This window comes from Trachemys scripta, chromosome 3, assembly GCF_013100865.1.
Source record: "Trachemys scripta elegans isolate TJP31775 chromosome 3, CAS_Tse_1.0, whole genome shotgun sequence".
Taxonomy (NCBI): domain Eukaryota; kingdom Metazoa; phylum Chordata; order Testudines; family Emydidae; genus Trachemys; species Trachemys scripta.
In genome coordinates, this window is record NC_048300.1 from 149,227,695 (window position 1) to 149,254,287 (window position 26,593).

Sequence of the window (26,593 nt, forward strand, 5' to 3'; positions counted from 1 at the left end):
CTTATTTTTTAGAAAATGATACAATTGTAAGATTTGACCTATAAGCAAAAAATATTTGTTATCCACCCTGTTAAGATATAAATCAATTATTTAAAAATATGATTTTTTAAAATGTAAATTAAATACAAAGTTTTCAAATATAAATATTTAAAATTAAATTTGAAATTATGATATGTATGTTGAGACCAAAACTTAACATGATCGATTAAAATCATGTACATTAAATACAAAATGAATGATTATGCTATACATGTTTAGCTCCTTAAACTTCCAATGAAAACAAAAATTAATTTAGATATAAAATTAACCTCTCTTTTGAAAAATTTGCTTTTAGAATGTTACACTGAATCGCTTAAATCAGTGGTCCCCAAACTGTGGGATACACCCTTGTTGGGGGGCACGAAAGTACGTTCGGGAGGGGCACGTGGCAGGGCGTGGGCCAGCCCCCATGGCATGGGGAGGGAGTGCCACCTAGCCCCACTCCACCCTCATTCCCTCACCACCACCATCCCCAGTTCTGCCCCCAGCTTCGCTGTCAGCCCAAGGTCCTATGCTGCAGAAGCTTTAGCTGTTCAATAATGGGGGTGGATGGGAGGCGGACAGATTCCATTACTGGTAAGGGGGGGCCATGACAGGAAAAGTTTGGGCACCACTGACAAATACAGTACTGAGCACACACATCAACACTCTTTATAATTGTTACTACAATGGAACCTTCAAACATGTTTTATCAAAATAAAAAAAGGGTAAACTATTTTCAGATTATTTGGTTAGACTAACCATTATTCAACTACAGTAGAGTCAGGGCACAAACAGTAATGTGCATCCTCCACTAAAGCCTATTTTAAAGTATCTCATTTGAAAGTGCAGATGAATGGCAAATGGCCATTCTCATTGGGTCTAAGTTCTGTGCTCACTTACATGCGTGCAATACCATTAAAATGAATGGAGTTACACACATACAACTGATTGGAGAATCTGGCTCCATGAATTGGGCAACAGCAGTTAATACACAGTAACTCAGAGATTGTGGTATTTGTGGTAGTCATTTTAAAGTACATTGTTCAATTTGTTCTAGGAGTTGGCTAAATTGCACTCAAAATTATAGCTGGTTTCTTTACTCTAAGTTTAAATGCATCACATCTGTAATTTTATGCAGCCGTCTCAGACATGGAAGAAACAGTTTCATCACAGGGTCTACAACAGAACAGAGCTACAGCTTTCCAAGTATAGCTTGTAGAAAACGAATGATTTTATTCATAAAACAAAAACAACAGGACACCTTAGAGACCTTTGTGGCACCTTAGAGACTAACAAATTTATTTCAGCATAAGCTTTCGTGGGCTACAGCTCACTTCTTCGGATGCAGTGTCCACTCTATGCATCTGAAGAAGTGAGCTGTAGCCCACAAAAGCTTATGCTGAAATAAATTTGTTAGTCTCTAAGGTGCCACAAGTACTCCTGTTCTTTTTGCGGATACAGACTAACACGGCTGCTACTTTGTAACCATTCATAAAACAGTAACTTTTATCCAATCAATATAGGGGCAAAAAAATCCTCACCTGAGAGATGTTCCATTGAGCCTGTTGATTTTGTTGCATGCCATAGTTATTTTGTGCAGTAACCATTTGTCCCACCATTCCTCCTTGGGGTCCAACGACATTTTGAGGAAGTCCCATCACACCAGTTTGTGTAGTGCCAGTGAAACCATTGGGCATTCCCATGCCCACCATCATACCTGTGTTCTGTCCTATGACAGGCACTGATTGTCCCATCATATTTCCCATCATTCCACCAGCTGCAGGCACAGGTACTCCCATGGCTGGAAAACCTTGAAAATGAGTTGATGGTTGTGTGGTAAATGGCATGGAAGAAGATCCCATGAAAATACCTGCATTTTGGAAAGGGAGGGGGGGGGAAGAGGGAGGAACAGAAAGGAAGAAAAATATTTTTTACTGATTTTCTTCCCTAAAGTTTGAATCACTAAATGCCAGTTTTAGAAGGTAATTTGTAGAGCTGATTCTGTCCACCCTATTGTACACAAAATCAGTATCTGGCAAAACTGCGAAAGCGATAAGAAAGAATGGTGTATTAACAAAAATGGCACAAAAAATAACAGTTTAACTGCCAAAGCTGAACTCTTCAGCCTCAGAGCCAATTTTTTATCTCATTTGCACCAGCATCTCTTATCTCAGTCACACTACTGAAAATTAGTGGATTCCCACCAGTTTAATGAGATCAAAACATGACTTTGTAATGATTTAGGCAGTCTTCTGTTCACATACTGAGGAATCTCATTGCATACCCAAGTAATGAATGATCATACAACAAGTTATATCAAATAATAAAAATTAGGATTATCAGTATATTTTGTATGTGATTATAATATGAGAACAGCTATAACATCTAATAAAATAAAATCAGCCTGAATCCTGTACTACTTTTTCTTCTAGTCTTAATGCTTCATTCATTTTAACTTTTCAGCTGTGAAAATGGTAAGAACAAACAAATCTACTTGAATATACATAAATAAGGACAAATGTGTTTAATTTCATGTTGACAGCAGATTATAATTACTATATTCTAAACACTGCTTAAAAATTGAATCACTTTGGAAACAGGATTTGAAAATTAATTACCTGGAGCATTTTGCTGCTGCATGGTCCCAGTGCCATACAGTGATAAGATGGAGTCTTTGGAGAGTTGTTTCTTTGCTGACTCTTCTGATTTTGTTGTTTGCTCAGTGAATAGATCAAGATCCCCGGATGCAGCAGATAAGGTGGCTGCTGTTGGTTTAGTGGAAGTGCTCTGGGAAATAAAGGTCAAAACAGACAGGCTATTGAATGAAGCTACCAGTGGAAATTATATCAGATTAAGAGCTGTGCATTCTCACTCCCAAACTAAATTAAAAGCAATTTGGTTATTAAATTAGCTGTAAATGAATCAGTATTTTAGAATTTGTAATATTACCACAAAGAAACCCAAATACCTGCCAATGCATAGCATCTGCAAGGAGGACCCATTCAGGTTAACACAAGCAGCAAAAATGACTAAGTGAATTTGTGCTTATATACATTGGTTACACGACTCTTCCTGTTCCTAAATTTTCCATCTGTGGACAGCATACTTCATAAAATGAAGTTAAATGATGAAAAATGATTAAGAAGCCAAGAAGGACGTTACAATTTCACATTTTTCATTAATCCTCTTAGAGAGGAAATTAGATAGGAACTAAAACAAAAGCTTTTCACAGTGTTGGAAGACATTACCTTGTCTACAATTAGCTTCTTTAGTCTAAGAATATCGTGCAATAGAATTTTACACTAAATTATAAGTAACATAGCTTCTCTGAAATATGTTGCCTGTGAATTGTTGCTTGATATTTTCACATCTGGAAACTGACTTTTGGATAGTTACTTTGCTATCACTAAGCAAATAAACACTATCTCAATTTTCATAAGCCTCTAGTCTACCTTCAATTTTTCTCAGCCTTATTATTTTTTAATTAATGCTTTAGAAACAAATTACACAAAGATGGCCTCCAGGTTCTATTATTTTGTTACTGATACACAAACAAGATGATTCCTTGCCTCTGGTATCTGAACAGACAACATATTGTCTTTATACAACATAATCCTCTACCAGAATGAAATGTTTATTTTAACAATAGGAACTCACTTCAGTAACTCCTAGCTAATGTTGTAGTTCTGTTCCTTAAAAATGTGACTTTAAGCGAAACGATGCTAAGCAAATTCAATTTCCCCATAAGAATTAATATAAATGCGGGGAGTTAGGTTACAGGGAATTTTTTTTCATCAGAAGATCGCTCTCTCTCTCTCACAAACACACACACACACACACACACAAACACACACACACAGAATTTGCAGAGTTAAACCCCGTCCTCAACTATCTACCTCATACCTGGGCCAATATGGGCTCCCAATACTGGAGAATACACCAGTTGTAAGCCCTATAACACTGGTCTACAATTTTTGAGAAGTCGTCTGCTTCAGAGATAAAGTGTGCTATTTATTATGTATTTTGATGTGCTGAATTCAAATATGACAATTAAAACAACTGATTGGCTACTGTTTCTAAGATATTTAAGTTTTTACATTTTATGTCTATGTACATTGTGTAGATAGTAGAGTTTTAATCAAATTGTAAACCTAGGTCTTTTCGTATCTTTATGGTTGCTTTACATGATATTTCACCTGTCCTGTTTATGTAACACTTTAAAAATCAGCAAAAGGGTTATCTAAATAAAATTTATTATGAAACAAAAGGCAAAAAACTATTATGTACATAGTTTAGTCCTATTCACTGTCTACTCGGCGCTTCTTGGCTTGTCTCTTGTATTCATTAAATGGAACAGCTCGTCACTGTCCAGCAATAGACTGCAAGCACTGATGGGCTCCATTTGCCCTGATAGCGTTTCTCCATTGTTGCAATGTCCTGGTGAAATCGCTCGCTGTGCTCGTCGCTCACTGCTCCGCAGTTCGGTGGAAAAAAATCTAGATGAGAGTGCAAAAAATATATCTTTAGTGACATGTTGCAACCAAGGCTTTTGTATGCCTTGAGGAGGTTTTCCACCAACAACCTGTAGTTGTCTGCCTTGTTGTTTCCGAGAAAATTTATTGCCACTAACTGGAAGGCTTTCCATGCCGTCTTTTCCTTGCCACGCAGTGCATGGTCAAATGCATCATCTCAAAGAAGTTCACGAATCTGAGGACCAACAAAGACATCTTCCTTTATCTTAGCTTCACTTAACCTTGGAAATTTTCCATGGAGGTACTTGAAAAACTGCTTGTGTTTTGTCAATGGCCTTGACAAAGTTCTTCATCAGACCCAGCTTGATGTGTAAGGGTGGTAACAAAATCTTCCTTGATTCAACAAGTGGTGGATGCTGAACACTTTTCCTCCCAGGCTCCAATGACTGTCGGAGTGGCAATCTTTCTTGATGTAGTGGGAATCTCTTGCACAACTATCCCATTCGCAGAGAAAACAGCAGTACTTTGTGTATCCAGTCTGCAGACCTAGCAAGAAAGCAACAACCTTCAAATCGCCACAAAGCTGCCACTGATGTTGGTCATAGTTTATGCACCTCAACAGTTGTTTCATGTTGTCATAGGTTTCCTTCATATGGACTGCATGACCAACTGGAATTGATGGCAAAACATTGCTATTATGCAGTAAAACAGCTTTAAGACTCGTCTTCGATGAATCAATGAGCTGTCTCCTGTCATCTGGATAGTGAACGATGTCGAGTGCTGCCATCACACCATCGATCTTGTTGCAGGCTACAAGATCACCTTCCATGAAGAAGAATGGGACAAGATCCTTTTGACGGTCACGGAACATGGAAACCCTAACATCACCTGCCAGGAGATTCCACTGCTGTAGTCTGGAGCCTAACAGCTCTGCCTTACTCTTGGGTAGTTCCAAAACCCTGACAAGGTCATTCAGTTCACCTTGTGTTATGAGGTGTGGTTCAGAGGAGGAGGATGGGAGAAAATGTGGGTCCTGTGACATTGATGGTTCAGGACCAGAAGTTTCATCCTCTTCTTCATCTGACTCAAGTGAGAATGATTCTGGTGCATCAGGAACCGACAGTCCTTCTCCGTGGGGTACTGGGCGTATAGCTGATGGAATGTTTGGAGAATGCACAGTCCACTTGTTCTTCTTTGACACACCTTTCCCAACTGGAAGCACCATGCAGAAGTAACAATTGCTGGTATGATCTGTTGGCTCTCTCCAAATCATTGGCACTGCAAAAGGCATAGATTTCCTTTTCCTGTTCAACCACTGGCGAAGCTTTGTTGCACAAGTGTTGCAGCATATGTGTGGGGCCCACCTCTTGTCCTGATCTCCAATTTTGCAGCCAAAATAAAGGTGATAGGCTTTCTTAACCACAGTGGTTATACTGCGCTTTTGTGATGCAAAAGTCACTTCACCACAAACATAGCAGAAGTTATCTGCACTGTTCACACAAGTACGAGGCATCTCTGCTCACTTTGGCTAAACAGAAATGTGTCCCTTTGCAAAAATCAAACACTGACAAATAAGAGAGCACGACACTGTATGATTTCTAGAGCTGACCTAGGGCAATTTGTTCAGCAGAGTGATGTAAGCTTCGTTATGATTGCATCATCCATGACTTCTAGGAATAACATGATGCAATTCATATCATGTATGACGCAATATCAGTTTCAGATTGCATCATTCATTGTTTTGCCTAAAAAGCAAGTACTGTCCAAACCCAGTCATAGATTTATTCATAGATCCAGTCAAAGATGTATTTTAGTCATTTCTGGTTTAAATTGAGATCCCTTTCCTTTATAACTCACTTATCCTCTGCCATTCCCAAGTCGAGGGTCGTATATACTGACCCAATAGCATATCTTGAAAACTAGAGCCAATCAACAATTTTAAGCATCATTTTCGTTCTCAGTGACCCAGAATTAGTAAAGTTTGACTACATTTATTTCAGAAGCATTTTGGCTGTAGAGCAGTGTTATCTGTTCTGAAAGAGTTGTCTGTAAATTTTCTATGTATGAAAGCTACTTCTTGTCTTTATCAGCTGGTTCTACAAAAACTTTGTCCACTGATTTCCTGCCCCAATATTTTGAATTGGTCAAGAAACACTGTTTAATTATACATCTGCCTTCCTCAAATGAAGACACAGATGCCCGTAAATGCTATGTTAGCTATCATGGATCATTTTGATAAGTATTGGTGGGACAGACAAGCTTTGAGTCTCAGAGCTATTCTTCAGGTCTGGGAAAGATACTCTGAGTATCACAGCTAAATGCAAGGTGGAACAGACTGTTTAGCATAAGTAGTTAGAACATATTTTAAGGGACCATTGGACGCCCGTAAACACTGCCACACTCACAGGACATAAAAGGGACAACAATCTGTAACCCACTAATCCCCTTTTTTTGTCCTATGATAGCGGAGATGTTAGAGGGCCACTCTAACGCTTTGAGTACCTTTTCTAGACCTGAAGAAGAGCTCTGTGTAGCTTGAAAGCTTGTCCCTCTAACCAACAGAAGTTGGTCCAATAAAAGATATTAACTCACCCACCTTGTATCTTGGGATCGACACAGCTACAACTACATGACATACATTTTAAGTGTAAGGAGTCCAATAACGTGGGCTGCTATGGAGGCAGAAAAAGATCTTTTATGCAGAACAAATATTCTTATGCTTTGGTTGAAAAAAAGTCTTTTTAGCAGGCTAGTAAAGCTCTTGACTAGCAGAATGAAGCAGTGGAAGCTTAAAGGACTGAGGCTGTTGCCTAAGTTATGTTTCAAGGATGACTCCATCATTATTTGTGGGTTCTATGGATACAATTCACCCTCCAAAGTATGATTCTGTCCTTTGATAAGGCTGTAAAAATTACATCAGTTTTTGGCAAGGTCATAGAGTCCTTTTTATCCTAAGGAAATTAGGACAATTTTTTTTTAATTTACTATTTGTTCTGCCTTCTTATGGGTTTATGGCATCCCTGAGCCATTTGGAAAAACATTTGCAGTTCCTTTATGGATTTAATGTGAAGTACCTATTTCTCTAATTATTGTTATTACTACCTCTTGATCTCCCACGAGAGCTTGTTGTATACCCACAGATGTAGTGACTTTTTTGACATTCATTTAAATAAATGAGCAATAATAGTCTGTCATGAGTTGCTGTCTCCTCCTCTCATCACTGTTTTGGGAGAATTCCCCTTCTTCCTGTAATAAAAAATTAGAGGGAGAGAAATGCTATGAAGAGCCTATCTTCTTGCTCTAGCTTTTGGATTTCTCTGGTTTGCACTTTTTTGGGTGTCTGTCTCTGTTAAATTTGAAGATAATGATAATGGGCTAAATCATTTACTTGAACTAAATCACTTAACTTCAATCCACTCTCTCCTTACTGGAAGTTAAGTTCAAATAATGATTTGAATCAGACTTTGGAATTTTTGTCACTTTTATAAGACCTGTTAGCGCTGCTATACTTAGAAAGGTTAAAATTCAGGAAATAGGTTAAATTTGGCTTAAATGCTTCTCCTTATGTCCTTTTTAATCATCAAATGGCAAATCTCTTCTGTAATGATTTGGAGAAGTAGGGCATAGCACATTTAAGAGGATGTCTCCCTTTTCATAGATTCATAGATTCTAGGACTGGAAGGGACCTCGAGAGGTCATCGAGTCCAGTCCCCTGCCCGCATGGCAGGACCAAACACTGTCTAGACCATCCCTGATAGACATTTATCTAACCTACTCTTAAATATCTCCAGAGATGGAGATTCCACAACCTCCCTAGGCAATTTATTCCAGTGTTTAATCACCCTGACAGTTAGGAACTTTTTCCTAATGTCCAACCTAGACCTCCCTTGCTGCAGTTTAAACCCATTGCTTCTTGTTCTATCCTTAGAGGCTAAGGTGAACAAGTTTTCTCCCTCCTCCTTATGACACCCTTTTAAATACCTGAAAACTGCTATCATGTTCCCCTCTCAGTCTTCTCTTTTCCAAACTAAACAAACCCAATTCTTTCAGCCTTCCTTCATAGGTCATGTTCTCAAGACCTTTAATCACTCTTGGTGCTCTTCTCTGGACCCTTTCCAATTTCTCCACATCTTTTTTGAAATGCAGTGCCCAGAACTGGACACAATACTCCAGCTGAGGCCTAACCAGAGCAGAGTAGAGCGGAAGAATGACTTCTCGTGTCTTGCTCACAACACACCTGTTAATACATCCCAGGATCATGTTTGCTTTTTTTGCAACAGCATCACACTGTTGACTCATATTTAGCTTGTGGTCCACTATAACCCCTAGATCCCTTTCTGCCGTACTCCTTCCTAGACAGTCTCTTCCCATTCTGTATGTGTGAAACTGATTTTTTTTCCCTAAGTGGAGCACTTTGCATTTGTCTTTGTTAAACTTCATCCTGTTTAACTCAGACCATTTCTCCAATTTGTCCAGATCATTATGAATTATGACCGTCTTCCAACGCAGTTGCAATCCCTCCCAGTTTGGTATCATCCGCAAACTTAATAAGCGTACTTTCTATGCCAATATCTAAGTCGTTGATGAAGATATTGAACAGAGCCGGTCCCAAAACAGACCCCTGTGGTACCCACTCGTTACGCCTTTCCAGCAGGATTGGGAACCATTAATAACAACTCTCTGAGTACGGTTATCCAGCCAGTTATGCACCCACCTTATAGTAGCCCCATCTAATTTGTATTTGCCTAGTTTATCGATAAGAATATCATGCAAGACCCTATCAAATGCCTTACTAAAGTCCAGGTATACTACATCCACAGCTTCACCCTTATCCACAAGGCTCGTTACCCTATCAAAGAAAGCTATCAGATGGGTTTGACATGATTTGTTCTTCACAAATCCATGCTGGCTGTTCCCTATCACCTTACCACCTTCCAAGTGTTTGCAGATGATTTCCTTAATTACTTGCTCCATTATCTTCCCTGTCACAGAAGTTAAACTAACTAGTCTGTAGTTTCCTGGGTTGTTTTTATTTCCCTTTTTATAGATGGGCACTATATTTGCCCTTTTCCAGTCTTCTGGAATCTCTCCCGTTTCCCATGATTTTCCAAAGATAATAGCTAGAGGCTCAGATACCTCCTCTATTAGCTCCTTGAGTATTCTAGGATGCATTTTCTTGAAGGCTGTGAGGCTGTAAGGAGATCCGTTGGTTGCTGAAGAGATAAAAGGAGCTCTAGGAGTCTCTACAGGGCCACTGCTAGCAGTAAGCACAGGCAGACAGAATTCTTGACAGAACCACCAATGATCTCTGTGACCACTCATACTGGCTAGATCCCTGTAGGAGAACATACGTCCAGTGTTTCCATGGCAAAATAGCTTATCCCAAACTGGGAAGGTAAAGTCTGGGTGAGCAGTGTTTAAGGAGCCGCAGGTGGGAGGTGCTGGAGCCACTCCACTGTGAAGTGCTCCAGGAGAAAGTAGTGCTAATGCTACTTTCCCCCTGTCCCTTGGCACTCTCTGCAGCCTCTTCCTTCAGAATCAGGACTTGTTCTATATGGAACAAAGGGTCTCCTGTTGCCTGCTCAACCAACTTGGCACAGCCCCTGCCAGAAACTAACTATGGGATCAGTCTGCCTAGGATGACTGGAGAGAGAGCTGGCCCATCCTCAGTTGTCTGGACTCTGCTCCTTCTGTGGGGGACCTAGCAAAGCAGGCAGATTTTCCCTTCAAGGAGGGCTGCACATGCCCAGAGCACTTTCTGGTCGTCTTCTTGTGTCACCTCTCCCACCTTACATTTTACAGCATCATGGATGGTGGGGACAGGGATTATCTTGGAAGATCAAGTCCCCCACTCAAGCCCAGGAAGAATTTTTTTGCAAATTTTAAAAGCATAAAGCCAGTTAGGCTCAGGATCCAATTTGCAGAAAGAAGACTTCCAGACTATTTTCAAGGACTTTTAAGGAAGCCCTTTTACACGTGGGGGACTGAATCCTGCTACTTCCTACAACTGGTTTCTGAGACCTGGTCTACACTGGGAGGGGATTGATCTAAATTACGCAACTTCAGCTATGTGAATAACGTAGCAGAAGTCGACATACTTAGACTTACTCACCGCAGTGTCTTCACTGCGGTAAGTCAACTGCTGCCGCTCCCCCGTTGACTCCACCTGCGCCTCTCGCAGTGGTGGACTACAGGACTTGATGGGAGAGCACTTGGGGATCGATTTATCGCGATTGGACTACACGCGATAAATCAACCCCCACTGGATCGATCGCTGCCCGCCGATTTGGCGGGTAGTGTAGACATACCCTGAGAAGGAACACAAAACCAGCCTACGACTCCTAGAGAAGGAGAAACATATTGTATAGGTCGTTGGACGAGCAAGGGTCACAGAAAGCAATATTATATGTGGAGGTAGTAGCTACCTTCTATTTAGGCTGCCTGACACTCTCCCTTACAGTATTCTCACAACCTTTTCTTTGAGAAATATGAACACTTCCATTGTTTGCAGCAGGCCTCTGATATTCAGCAGGGAACCTCCTTTTCTTTTTTCCATTCCTCTGAGATTTAGCTGAGTTGTGACATGCTAAAAATCACCATTTCCCTTCTTTCACTTGTTTTCCTCAGGAAAATTTTTGCAACATGTCAAAACTACTGAACATTTTAAAGAGCCGAGCCCATGCTGCTGTCAGAGCAGCAGCAGACACTGACCCCAGCATCTCATTCTCTGAAGGGCACCACGTGGGGCAGAAGCTCCCTCATCTTCCAAGGGGCAGGGAAGAGAAATTGAGCCAGGCTCTCTCCATAACTGCTACCCTACCCTCCACCCAAACTCAACATATGGCCGTGGTATTCCATTGCCTCCACACAACCTGGGATTCCCACATGGGGGGACTCCTTATTTTAAGGCAGGAGAGGGGTGTAGTAGACACTTGGGCCAGGCTTGGTTCCCTCCCAGATCCAGCAGTTCACCCCCAACTCTGTGATAACAGCCTTCTCCTGCTGCCAGCTAATATAATTAGCCCCCAAAGTCAAAGATCCATCCATTTAAAGAAATATTTTACAGAAAATTGTGCATTTATAAAAAAAATCATAAAAAGTATGTTTCAAATTAATCTCCAAAATCACATTAAAAATCAAAACATCCCCAACCAGTAACAACAACAGACTACATTTAAATAGTAAGAAAAAACTCCATTAGAGTTGTATCCATTCTTTCCCTTCCAAAATCGGGTAAATAGTCAGCAAATTGGTGAAGGATATTGCTTTTCACATCTAGCTCACCAGATAAAATCCACCCCTGCTCTGAGATCACAAGTTGTTGACATCTGGTGACAGCTTAGTTGTCTACATGTCATCAGATGGTGTTCTTTGTCTAGTTCTTAGTGCAAGAAGTCCACATGACAAGAACTGGGACAACCCACACCTTCCTGGGCAATCTCAGAGAGGCCAAAGATTGAATGGGCATACAGGAAAAACTACTCTCTCTCACTGTGTATTGTTGATCTCTCTAGTTCTGGTTAAGATGTTGGTAAGGCAGTGTGGGAAAGCTTGTCCTAATGCGGTATCTGTACCTATAAAAGTAGATGATTTCAGTCTAAAAGTTTGGTCTGGCATTTTTCAAAACAAAATTCAATAAAGAGGAAAACAACATGCAAATGCACCTCTCTGAAGTTTACCTGAGCAGGAGGTACAGAAGCTGCTGGCAAAGGATTAGAGATCATTGGGCCAAAGATATCCAAGTCATCGTTCAGTGTTGTTATGGTAGCGGTGCTTCCATTTGTAACAGGTGCTTCAGGAGGACCATCTTAAAAAGACAATGGAGTCAAGTTTTAAAGTGGAAACCTCTATTAAAACAAGAATTTAATAATTGTAAAATATGAATATATAAATCAAATCACTTAAATTGTCATTGGTTAAAAAGATGCTCAGTGTTGGAAGCAAATCACTGAAATACAATATCTCATATCTGCAAATTCTGAAAGGACTTTTCTAATTTTAAAAGTACATTATATCAATATAATTAAGAACTGAACATTTTAAATACAGTTTTAAGGCTTCCACAATGGCATCTTAATCAGTTTAATGGAATACAGTTTTGCAAGCATTTTCACAATTTTAGTCCAACACTCACCAGCACTATAGTATTATGAATGGGAATTTAATAGTTATCCTACATCTAGCTCCCAAAAGTTTTGGGCTACTCAACATGAGAGCTATCAAATACATTAATTTGAACAACTAGGGAAAATTAAATATTTGATAATGCTTGAAGTTACTTACAATGCCATATTTATTCAAAATATGGAATACATTCTTCACATGAAGAAAAATGATGATGTTAGGTATCTTTTTTTTTAGAACGAGAGAGATTTATTTCTATAGAAGTAGAGATGTACATTGTGCTTGACAGCCACAAAATAACATGGTTCATGACCTGTCCAGAACTTATAATCGAAGGCCCTGGAACATATCAATGTTTATATACATGCATGAATTTACTCATCTGAGTAAAGCTGTGCATACACGAATGTGTTTCTAGGATTAAGGTCCAAATTAGATAATCCTGGAAGATGATGGAAGTTGGAAGAAGGCATATAACAAAATCATGCTGTATAAACATTTTACATCCCCCCCTCCCCCATTTAATAACTGCTATATGGGTAGACATGTGAGTGTGTGGGTTACATCTTACAGAAAACATGCCCACAAATCAATTGTTATTTTTTACTCCTAGCAGGATTCAGGATTATGATGTTGATGAGACTATACCAAATTAAAACATGGACATTACTGTTAATATAAACAGTGACTGTGGAGAAAGGTATGTTCCCAAAAGTAGACAAATATGTAAAATTATAATAAAATATGGTTGACATTTCTGGACCACCTATAGATTGTTTTGCATCAAATTTTGCATCATTATTTAGAAAAAATGGAAAGAATGTGTGACAGCTGAATACACATTACACCATATATTAAGAAATTAACAGCTTTCTTACACTGAACTTGGTAGGCAAATAATATGAAGTTGAATGGATGGGTTTCATGGAACTTTATGTTCTGGCTACACTTTATACAAAAAACTTAAGATGCAGATTCTATAAAGTATTTTGTGTAGAATAAGAAAGGAATCAGTCTGGGAGTATCCTTCGCTGAGAGCAGAAGCAAAGACTTCTCTGATTATGGCACTGAAGGGCTAGACACCCCATTAAAATGGCCTCTCCTGGCCAAAAGACTACATCATGTCAAACTGCAGATGTGGCTGTACAGAATAAAACCATTAGACTAAAATAATAAATTATAGACAATAAATAGGGCCCTACCAATTTAATGGCCATGAAAAACGTGTCCTGGACCATGAAATAAGCCCTGCCCTGTGAAATCCAATCTCCCTGTGCTACTGGGAGTGTCTCAGCCTGGAGCTCCTGGCTGCTAGTCCCAGCTGGGCTGGGGAGGAACAAGACTTGTCCTTTCCCTGCACAGCTGCTCTCGGGGGAGATCAGACCCACCTCTAGTACCTCCCCTGCTGCAGGAAGCTCCGGGGCTGGGCGGCAGTCCCGGAGGTTCCTTTAGCTGCAGGAGGCTTCTGGAGATGGAGGTGGGTCCAATTTCCCCCATGCTGCTGGGAGCACCCCAGGACGGGCTGAGGAGGGACAGGACTTCCTCTTTCCATGGACCTCTGCTCTTGGATACCTCTCCCAGCTATAGATAGCTCCTCACCCCCTCCTCGCCACTCGCTTCCTTTCCCCATTGCTTCACAGCCGCAGGGGGAGGGGAGGGAGATCATTGTACAGGGAACTGCCCCCTTCCAGATGCAATTAGCAGCTTGTTTTGATAAAGCTAAAAAGAAAGGTAAAGAACTTAACAGGATTTTTTGATTGACACTTTACAGCAGCAAATCACAGTAAGGGCTCAACTTACTGATTGGTAGATATGAGCATCTGAGGTCGTTTTGTAAGATAGCCTCAAACTTGAGAGCCACTGCTTTAAGTTAACAAAAGCAAGTAAAAAAAAAAAAAAGTTCAAACGGTTTCAAATGTCATTAATTGAATGTCGGCATGGAGCATCTAGCTGGGGCGCTCCCAGCAGTATGGGGGTGATCAGACCCACCTCCACCTCCTGGAACCAGGGAGCTCCGCAGCTGCTGCCTTCAGAGCCCAGCTCTGAAGACAGCACAGACATGAGGATGGCAATTCCCCTACAACAGGTTTGCAACACCCGCCCCAACTCCTTTTTGAGTCGGGACCCCCATGATTACAACCCGTGAAATTTCAGATGTAAACATCTGCAAACATGAAATTGGCTGTGAAATTGACCAGAATGGACCATGAATTTGGTAGGGCCCTAATGATAAATAAGATTAACACTATTCTAAGCTCAATTAAGTTTATTTTATTCCTTTATTTTATTTCAATATTGGCTCTGAATATATTTTTCCCTTAACCTTTTTCAGTTGCTGTGTCTATTGTAACCTTTTAAATTAGCTCAGTGATAGTGTTATTTTCTCTAAATAACAACTTTTTATCTATGTTTTCCCACTGCCCTGTGAAGACTATTTTAAAAGGGAAATATCAAATTATTATATGTTCTGCGGCAATGCCCAGGGATCCTGTTAAGATTGTAAGGGGCCTTGTACAAACGTACCATACGATACATTCCTTGACTTTTAAAATTTACGATCTAGTTTAAGAGAAGATGCAACAAACAATAAGAGGGAGGGTGAACAAGACTAATGATATTAGACAATAAAAAACATTCACAAGTTCTTGATTTTAAACATTTACTTTAAAAAATGGTAAACAAAAAGCCCAATATTAAGTCATACGTAAACAAATTTATTTGCCTATTTTACCATTAAATCCTCTGAGTTTTAATAAGGCAGTTTTAGCAATCTGATTTTCTTTTCACTATTTATTTACATTATGTATTTTTCTCAGCTTGGACTATAAAAATCATGCAAGTCAGTTTTCAGAGTCTCAATGCGTGAATACATGGGTTGCAAACAATGCAGTTTATTTCATACTACTAGTCTCGGCAATGTTTAAAAAAGGGAATGTCCCTTTAAATAACTAGAGTTACATAATAGGAAGAGGTATAGTGCGGCTATTTTTGAAGGACACTAGTCAAAGAACGTTACAGAGACGTGATTATTGCCCTGGATAATTTAAAATAATTATTATAATGTAGACTAGGCCCCAATTACTAATTGAGGCTGCAAATACTACTGCAATACAAACAAAATAATACCTATCAATTAATAGAAAACGATTATAACAAGCATATGAAGTTTAACTTTCCCTGAAGTTGAGAATGGATTTGGGAAGAAAACTGGGAGTAGAATAAATTTGTTCATATGGAACACAAACAACCATGGGCAGAAACTTGAAATAAGGCCTGAGAGCAACCCACGCTTTATGAAACAATGTATAAGGAACTGCCATGAAGGTTTGAGTCTCCTCTACCTTCCGAGGCTGATGATACTACTGGGAAGAGGGATGCTGCTTTAAGGAAGCAGGTGGTCTCACTTGTTTCCTTCTTGGGGCTGGAATGTACAGGCCCAAAGAATACAGTAGTTGTCCTGAAGTCCTCAACAAATAAACAGACTGTTTTAGAATTAAAAAGTTAATTACCCTCAAAGGGAAGGTTCTCCGCTGTAGTTTGGACCTCCCTGAGAATCTCTAAGGACTGAAGCTAGGAAGATTTTCTCATCACTACAGATGTGGCTACAGTACAAACTTCTGTATTGGACCTGTCCAGCACAGTCTGAAGGGAAGTATAAAGTATCAGTTATCCCTCAGTCATGATGACTTTTAGTTCCTCTCAATGTTCCTGTGGTACCTAGTTCACAAACTAAGACAGTTGGTCCTAACTGAGACAGTCATAGTTAGAGAAGAAGGCTTGGTAGTCAGCCACATATCTGGAGGCTGGCACAAGAGTAGACTTTGTATCCAAATAGGTAGAGATTCTTTGGGTCTTTCTCCCTGGGTGTATATTTGGCAAGCCCCTGCTGCTTTGAACTATCAGACAGGAGATACTACAGGAGCTCCTGGTACTGGGCTAGAATAGAAAGCATCCAAATCCCATGGAAGAGACTTGGTTCTTCCTATTAGCTTGATTAGATGTGGTTGATGTCAATTCTGGCATGTGCCACAAGTCTTTTACAGGTTCCAACAACCCCTCATTTAGTAGCACGGTAAGCCTTCTTGGAAGGAAGGGTGCAAGATATCTAGGGCTGTGTAAAATTTCTCACACAACTTCTACAAGTATATCCAAAGTCTCTTGATAAGATCCTGGAATAACTTGAAGATGTCAACTGAGGAAGACATTCAGGGATTTACTGCCTCACTGGGGGACAAGGAAGAAATTAAAATGGGGACAAGTAGTTCTTCTCCTAGCAGATGTTGCTCCTCCTCACTTTCCTCCCCATTCTGTTCTAAAATCATAGTCTGCACTGGCTGGGTTGGTCTGTACTGCCCTCTCTGGAGAGGAGGTTATAATCCTTGAAAATGGGGAGAAAATGCAGGCTTGCATGAATATGTCTGCATATCTCAGGCTGTCCAATAGAGCTAAGGCTGATAGTAGATGGTACTAGGGTGGGGGACACAAAGGAGGATACTAGGAGGGATGCCCCTATGAGCCCCAGGTTGTTTCCTGCAGATGGAGTCCTCCCTAGAATCCCTACCTACGTGTAGGAGATGACTCCCTTCTGTGCCTTGAAGAGAATGAGGAAAAAGGAGTACACACTCCTCCAAAGATGGAACTATCCTATCAGGCCCTCCTGGGGAGAGGATGAGAGAACAAATACATGACAGATGTTAGTCATGTTGCTTAAGGTACAACTGGAAGGCTCTCGGATGGGTGAAGTATAAGAAAATATATATCTATATATATAGATTAGAATAGAGTGCCTGGATCTGTTGTATCCTACCTAACTGGTAGGGGGATGATGTCAGTACCAGACATATCTCCTTTGTTTGCTGCACTGCTGAGTCTGTAACTCATTAATTAGCTATCACCATCTTCAACCTCTTGAGGAGAGTACCAGTTCCAGTTAAATAACTCTGTATTGTATTTGCCCTGTGTTACAACACCAGGTACAAAAGCTTTGTGTAACAAGGAACACATTTCCAAGGTGACCGATACCAAAGTGCCAAGTACTGAGAAGGCTGGTATTAAGAGAAACATAGTGCAGCGATTTGGTGGGTACTGTTGGTTCTCTCTTTAATGGTTGGTACTACTGTGCCAGTTATCTTTGTCAGCCCATTGGCTGCTCTTCAACTGCAGAGGCCAAGAAGTACTCCAAGACGAATAATTTTAGGCAGACCTTTTTGAGTCTGCTTACAGGAGGGCAGACATATGGAACACTGTTGAGGAATACGTCCCTCTTCTAAACAAAAGAGGCACTCGGTGTGCCAGTCGTTAAGCAGCATTAGAGCTTCACTCAAGGAGCAGATTCCGAACCCTCAAAATCTTGTTTTGGACATACTGCTAGAGCTCATGTATGGGGCAAAAGGGTGGTCTAGTTAACCCTCCCTAACCCCCTTAAAATATCTGACTAAAATGGAAGCTGCTAGCCAGAAGAATCAGATCTCGCATGTATGGAGACCTGCTTTGCACAAGAGTGGAATCCATGTGGATGGGCACTTAAAGAACAACAGATTACGTGTCAAATTTAGTTATGCCATAACACGAACATACATATTAAATAATAAAAATACAGTAAGTAAAATGCTTGGATAAGTGAAAAATGTACAGTATATGTTACTGAGAAGCAGATATTGAAGCAACTAAATATAGCTATTACTTGAAGGACCAGTGGACATTAACAGTCTAACGTTGTAATACATTCATCAAACTTAAATTGTGGAACATGTTAATAATAAATAGTCTTAACAAGCCCTTCAAAAGCATCAAAGACATCCACAGCAAATCCATAAATCTATAAAGAGTATGGAAATTACTTCCTCTTTTGCCATGCCATAAAAAAGTTATTTTCCAGTGCTCTAGCACTGTAACAATGATTTGCCTGAAGGAAAAAAATTCATTCTGAGGGCCAATATTATCAAAGCATCAGCATTAAAGATTCAATAACACCACATGAAATGTGTGGCTTATTGCAACAGAGAAATGTGAGAGATGGAAGAAGGTAGAAATGAGATTTCCACATACTGTACTTCCCCATCTATTTTATTGTTGGATCATTTTCTAAGACTGTGTTCATGCTAGAAAAGTGCATCAGTGAGATACATTATTTAATCAGAATTTCATTAATATAAAACTTCTCCATTACTTACTCACACACAGCACAACTATAATTTCAGCTCTCTGATAGAAATATTCCCTGGCATTCCTTTTCCCACTGCTAAAAAGAAACAATTGACAAATCAAGGATAGAATTTTTATTTATCTGAGAAAAGAAAAGAAAAAAATTCAGTAGAACAAACCAAACAAACAGTTTACTGTATGCTGTAAAACACTTTATCCTCCACCACAAACTATTGTTCACATAAGAATAAAGTAACTGGCAGGCTCCAGCTATCTGCCAGTTTGCCTACAAGACAACAGGGAGGACAGGACAAGACATTACAGTCCCTTCACTGTTCTCTTCTTCCCTCACAATCTGCAACGTATGGGCTCCTTGCAGTTCAACCTGGGAGCTGGAGACTAATGCTATGTCTGCACTAATACTTTTGCCAGTAAAACTTCTGTCGGTCAGGAGTATGAAAAAAAACGCCCTCTGACCGACATAAGTTTCACTGACAAAGCACTGATGTGAACAGTGCTATGTCGGCAGGAGAGCCTCTCATTGGCATTGACATAGCTAACGCCGCTCATTGAGGGTGGTTTAATTATCCTGGCAGGAGAACTCTCTCCAGCAAAGAGCGGCTACATGGGAGACCTTACAGCGGTACAGCTGTGCCACTGTAAGATCCGTAGCCTATGTTTCCTAGTAGTGCAGACTGAAGATATAAGGGAACAAATAAGGGAGAAAAAGTGAATATAGTAACCCAATTTCGAGAACATTTTGTTAAGGGAAAAATAGTGATTGACAAAACAGGAGTTCTCTGGCTGCCTTGTGTTGCTATTTGGAAGCAGAACATCCTGGAATAGAATCAGTGGGAGGGTCTAATCACATGAGGAGCCCTTGAAGTTTAAGGGCTGGTCTACACTAACTTAGGTTGACTTACAGTGGTGTCTACACTGCACTATATCAACAGAACATGCTCTCCCATCGACACAGCTTCCGCCTTTCAGGGCCGTGAAGTACTGACATCGTCAGGAGAGCGCTCTCCCATCGACTTAGTTTGTCTTCACCAGACCCGCTAAATCGACACTGCTGCATCAACAGTGTAGACATGGCCTTAGACTGTCTTCAGTCTCCTATGGAAAGTGACCAACCCAGAATGCATTGCATGAAAACGTGCTCTTGAAGGAGAAAGGGCATGCTATTGCTATGTTAGATTTGAAACTTTAATACAACAAAAGACAGGCAATTGAAAATTATAGTATACACAGCAGCTGAGAGTCTTTCCCCCCACTTGTGCATAACTGAATTTTGCATTACTATAGAGGAATATTAACCTTTATGCCTTAATATGTAGATGAAATGTGGCACAGTTACAGTTGCTATGGGAACCACAACTTTGAATTGCCTGATTTTAGTATGTGTAAAATCCCTAATATAATGTTGCTTGTGTTTTTTACATTTACTTCACGTTTTTGTGAAAAACAGTTAATAAATACAGTCAGAAAAAAATACTCCAAAGGAAAACTAAAGGTGCTGATGTGCAACCATGTGATTATTTGAAGGTTTTTAAAAATATTAATTTTGTTAAAAATATACAAAGTGTAGCTTATAATGATTTCACTCTATAAATATAAAAATGTTCATAATTAGGCAAATCAAATAATTATAGAGAATCATAATTATAAGCACATATCTGTCTTATGTTTTTAGATGACCACCAAGCTATAAAACGTTTCAATTTGCTAACTCTCAATTTATTTCAACTATCACTGCACAGTTCCAGACTGCCTTATGCACGGAAGTGGTGACCTGAGGGCTCAGTAAGAACCATCACAGTGCCAAATGGATTCCCTTAAAAAGGCTTCTGAAAGGTAGTGGGGGGAAAGGATCCAACGATTCAGTAGCATTTACAGGGGAGGATAACTTGCCAAGTGCCAAGAACTGTCCATGGTTTGTGTGGCTATCTACACCTCTACCCTGATGTAATGCGACCCGATATAATACGAATTTGGATATAACGCGGTAAAGCTGCGCTTCGGGGAGGCGGGTCTGCAGACTCCGGTGGATCAAAGCAAGTTCAATATAATGCGGTTTCACCTATAACATGGTAAGATTTTTTGGCTCCCGGGGACAGCGTTATATTGAGGTAGAGATGTACTTATATACATGCTTAGAAATCTGGCCTCTGGGGCTAATCTTGCCCTTTCTTCTGCAGTCATAATGGGTCCCCAGGCTGCGGAAATAGTATGGCTCCACTACACAAACTGCAGGGAGGCTTTGCAGTGGATGCACACATCTCACAGGGTGCAGAGATCTGCTGTGTGGAAGCTTCCTTCACAGCAATGCAAGGAGTAGAGTATAGTGAGCCAGCAAATGGGTTCAGTGGGGAAAGAGGACCTACCACAATGCAGATTCTCTAGTCCTTCCCCTGTAGTGATCCATATGCAAGGGGCTATGGAAACTACTCTAGCCATATGGTTGGCGCAGCATCTCTGCAGCCTGGAGAAAGCCTCTCTGCAGAGATTATTACAGTCTAAAATGAGCTGGGGAAGGAGGAGGAGGAAGAGGACTGAATTGGATCCTGTAGGTGCTGAGGCTATGTCTCTGGCAATGTGTGCATGCCCCAACCTATCAGTTTGCACAATTGTATGCTGGGCTATTTGATCCCCTCCAAGCTTCTCCCCTTGCCGGAAAAAGCCCTCTGCAGTCATGGAGGAATATGCAGGATTTCCCCTGAAATACAAACATCCAAGTATACATGTACATGGATATTTACATACAGTTGTTGATGGCTCTGGAACCTGCAAAGCCATCCCATTCCTGCAAATTGCCCTGAACCCTGAGGATCCCTCCTCCCCCACCCTCTCCGCATGCATCTGCTCAATGCACAGCTCAATTCCTGTTAATTACAGTAGGTACTAGGATTAAAATTTGCCCTTCTGTGCACAATTAAAACCTTCTAAAGGTGGTAAACCTGAGTGTGATATTCAATCATCAACAACAGTTTTTAAAAAACTTGAGACACTGATTTTCCATTTGAAAATCACAAAATTAAAGCCTTAATAGACATTATCAATAATTAAAATTCTAGATAGTGTCAAAATATTTCCATTTATTAACCTCAACACCCTTCTTATCTAAGTATTATCCTAATTTACAAATATAGAGGTTAAGTGACTTAGCAAAGGGAACATATCAAATCAACAAATCAGAGAAAAAGTCCAGGATCAGAACTGAGGTGTGCCTGCCTATCTGTAAACAACTAGACATGCTGTCTCTTCAATTGTTTAATTATCCAAGCCCAAAAAAACCATTAGGCAAATTGTGTTCCCACATACTAGATACATTTATTTCTGTGGCTCAATCAAGACAGAAATTGAGTTGCTCCCTCCTCACTCACTCTGACAGGCAGGATGACAACCTGTACAGGATTTTCACATTCTCTAAGGCTCCGTCCTCTTTTTCTCAGTTTTAGTTCCTTCTGATAGAAAATATAATCTTGGCCTACTCAACCTCCCTACCTAAGGTGGCGTGTTTGTTGTCAGAGTATAGAAAACCTAGTAGTGTAGGAGTCTATGTTGTGTTAACCAAATTACAGAAAGCAAATGAATCGGTAAGTGGGAATATAATTTGCTTGTCTGTAGTTGAGGCCATAATGGTGCAGATGCTGAGTTCTTCGTAGCAGTACCCTATGAGTAAACCTTCAAGGAAAAAATAAGACCCCAGAGGTGGATACAGAAGAGGGAGCGCAGAAGAAGGCAATGAGAACGTCTAACCCCAATGCATTACTCCACCAGATGGAGAGCTTCTAAGGGGAGCCCAGATTGAGGCACTTCGTGGTCAAAGGTTACACCCACAGACACCTGCACATTCAGACAGCAATGCTCTGAAAAAAAAAAATGTAAGGGACACGTGGCATCTTTGCAAAGCTGGTCTATGGATATAACATCCCCTCTCTAGTGAAGAAGTTGGCCTTGGATCTAGTGGAGTAAAGTATCTTTGGACAGGGAACTTCAGCAACTTTGGATGTCTATTTGATAGTAGACCTGATTTATCTGACTATCTAGACACCTTGAGTCCTTGAAGCAAAAGGAACAGGGGATCCATTCTCTTTAAGGTTTCATATCCAAGTATACCTTTAGGGACCTAACTCAGGGATCTATAATGTTTCCCTTTCTTTAGAATTGAAAAATTCAGAATGGAGGTATCTTGTTTAAATGAGGACAGGACTTTTGGCAATAACTAGAACAGAGGACAACCCTGTCCCTAGGGAAGGCCAAATATAGAGAACTACAGAAAGGCACAGAGAACTCTTCTTCTGGCTGAGGTGATTGCTTCCCAGAAACGTACCCTCAGGGTGAAGAACTGTAAATCTACAGAGTGGAGAAGCTCAAATACAGGTTTCTCAAACTGAGGGTAACCAGGTTCATACTCCTCAAAGGCACCAAGGAACTAACTAGAGGGTAAAGCAAGGTCACTATGTTCAGGAAACATGACATTAAGGGAAAAGACTGCCCTGTGTAACTTACTACTAAAATATCTTAGCGCACAGGCTTGAACCACTTAATATCAAAATGTGGTTGCGTAAGTACTCTGTGCTTAGCACTTCTTAAGAATGTGTATTCTTGCAGTATCAGCCCTGTTCTTGCCAAATTCTGTAAGCAGGTCCTGCCTCATACCAGGCCTCTAATACAAGGGCTTATATCTCAAGCTCTCTTCCTACTTCAGTAGGGAGGAAACTATTCAGAGTTATTGTGGTGGTCAGTACTCTGAACACTATTACCCAGGAGTCCATCAAGTTTACTGCTAACATCCTCAACTCCTCCCAAGGTGCTCAAAGCATTATAGAATTCCCCAGTATGGAAGGAACAATATCTATATGATTGCTTTTCCCTTCAGAGGGCATAATATTATGGGAGAAAACCCTGGATTCAGCACTTTATCCTGTCCAATTTGTCAAGCAAATAACCATGGCGAAATAACTTTTAGCCCACTGAGTCATCTTCAGTCCATGCATTATGCTTTTCTGGAACAATGGATAAACATCCTTCCTATAAAAAGATAAAAAGCGGGGGAATGTAGTAGGAAGAGAGTCTGAGACATAAGCTCCTGTATCAGAGGCCTGGTATGAGGCAGGACCTGCTCACAGAATCTGTCAAGAACAGGGCTGATATTGCAAAATTACACATTCCTAAGAAGTGCTAAGCACAGAGTACTCATGCAATCACATCCCAATATCAAGTGGTACCAGAACATACTGTTATCAAGGATGGTACAAAAACATTCCTCAAGGATAACAGGAACACACTGAGCCTTCCTAAAAGATAAGGTCAAGATGACAGTACATAATAGAGATGTTTTGATTGAACCAACATGTACAAGGTGATGAGTGATAACTAGCCTTTCAGGGAGCAGTAACTAATTATGTCAGAGGCAGTACATAACTTGTTTGTATCAGGGTATAAAAGTATCTGAGATGGAGTATCTTTGTCCAGCCGAGGCGGGAATGGAAAATCCCGCCATTTATTGAGCTAAGTCTGTTGTCATGGGCATACATGTCTTAGGGCATGTCTTCACTACCCACCGGATCGGCGGGTAGCAATTGATCTATTGGGGATCGACTTATCACGTCTAGTGAAGACGCGATAAAATCGATCCCCGATGGCTCTGCCGTTGACTCCGGAAATCCACCACGCAAGAGGCGGAAGCAGATTTGACGGCGGCGTGGTAGCGGTCGACTTGCCGCCGTCCTCACAGCCAGGTAAATCGACCTAAAATACACAACTTCAGCTACGCTATGCTCTAATAAATTTGTTAGTCTCTAAGGTGCCACAAGTACTCCTGATCTTCTTGTAGCTGAAGTTGCGTATCTTAGGTCAACCCCACCACCTCCCGCCCACCCGTAGTGTAGACCTAGCCTTAGTATCCTCATAGAGTCTGCCAGGTGCAATTATTGTGATTCGTTGACAATAAACTTGGCTGGGCACCTTCGCATCTTAATGAATCTTGTGGTCATTGGGCGGTTCGCTCAAGGTCTGCTGTGCCTGCTGTCTGCACAGAGCTAGAACAGCACACAGGGAAAAAACACACACGCAGTCAAACATCCGACACCACAACTAGCACTTTCCTAGAAAGGCAGAAAGAGAAAATCTCATTTTCTGAAATTCCAGCATCTATCAAATAACTAACTGGGGGACACAAGGTTTATGGGAAACTTTCCTGCACCAGACATTTTTTTCCCCCTATAAAGGAGATATTTCAGCTGACATTGGACTCCGCAGGGATGTTTGTGGAGAGCCATTTATCCCCTGAACCTTCCGTAAGCGTATATAGGTCTTTAGCTCATTTAACAACTGGCAAAAGGAGAGGTATAGGAAGTCTCCATGATTTTTGACTGAGGGATAGACTAGGAGGGAATTTGCCAAAAACATACCTTAGTAAATATTCTCAAACCTTAAGATAGCCTCCTAATTGAGTCTGGGTCTCGTTTCTCAGATTCAAAGTTGGAGGATACCGCTCCCTCTTCTAAACTATGGCCCACTATAGCGGTCATACAAAGCTGAGAGAAAGGGCAGCACCAGTGACTTGGAGATTTCTTTATTAATGAGAGAATTTACATTTGTCCCAAACAAGTCTCTGGAAATAGTTGAAAAAGCAGCCTGAATGTAAATGCTTGCAAAGCTCCTCAAAGCTTTTTATGCACTTCCTAGGTGAGGAGATTAAAGCCTCCTGGTAAGATTTAACAGCTAGGAAGTACTCTCTGATCTACTCAAATACTTCACGGGCAAAAAAAAAAAAAAGAGGGGTTTGGAGTTAGTTCATTAATAAGCCCCACTCTGAGGCTCCTACTCTGAGGCTGCCTCACAGTCTCCCCTTCTCCCCCACCATGGGTGAGCTTTTCTCCCCTTTGGGTTGGTTAGTTTTGTCTTTCAGTCCCAGAGATTGTCTTGCAGTCCCAGAGATTGTCTTGCTTTGCTGCTGCTACATGGAGCACCCCTTCCCCGTGTATGAACTTCTCCCACTCTTTAGGCAGTCGAGAAGCTGGTTGTCTGTCTTCACAGTCAAAGAAATTGCTTCAGCCACTGTCTCATTCCACCGAGGTAGTAAAGGTTTCACTCACTGGAAAGCAGAAAGAACACTTGACGTCCCTGCAAGAACGCTCTAGTTCAAGACGCATAATTAAGTAGAGGTCTTTTGTTTTTAGCCTTGTCAAGAGGCAAATGGGCCAAACACAGCCACGTTACCCTGAATGAGGCAGGAATCGGGCTAGAAAGATGAGAAGGTAGCTCTAGAGAGCAGGAAAATCCTGGATAGCAATTGGTTATCATCTTGCCTGTTAGAATGAGTGAAGAGGAGGAATCCTATAGAACTGAAACACCTGAAAAGCACTTTCCTCCCACACTTCTTTAACTAGAATATAGCTGAATAGATTCCGTGGCCTCCCCTCTCACCTCTGGAAAAAAAAATTAAGTTCTTGGTTAAAAATGAGAATGCGCCATTTCAAACTCACAGAAGTACGTGCAGGAAACATGTACCACTGAAAACAGAAAATCTTCGCTTTGAACACAAAAGCTTTCTAAACTTGATGTGATTAGTAATATAAAATGGCTAAAAATTACATCCAAGTACAAAAATATCAGTTGCATTAAAATGTGGAGCTTTGACTTTTCATAATCATTTTTAAACCTATTGAAACTGAAATATTTTATGTTCATATGGAATATTTTGCATTAGCTGTAGCTGAGAAAAATGTACAGATTGTGACAGAGCAAATCTATCCTGCCTCTTTCTAACTACACCTCTATCTCGATATAACGCTACCCGATATATCACGAATTCGGATATAACG

General features: G+C 40.6%; 1 protein-coding gene across 2 annotated transcripts in view; it reads right to left on the bottom strand.

Annotated features, from left to right (window-relative positions):
- SMAP1 (small ArfGAP 1) overlaps positions 1–26,593 on the bottom strand; it is a 175,203-nt gene that overhangs the window by 3,293 nt on the left and 145,317 nt on the right. For both annotated transcript variants that reach the window (XM_034766216.1, XM_034766215.1), the window contains 3 exons: positions 12,173–12,300; positions 2,640–2,808; positions 1,563–1,891 (listed from right to left, as the gene is read on the bottom strand). In XM_034766216.1, coding sequence (XP_034622107.1) covers positions 1,563–1,891; positions 2,640–2,808; positions 12,173–12,300 — 626 coding nt within the window. The remainder of the gene's footprint in view (positions 1–1,562; positions 1,892–2,639; positions 2,809–12,172; positions 12,301–26,593) is intronic.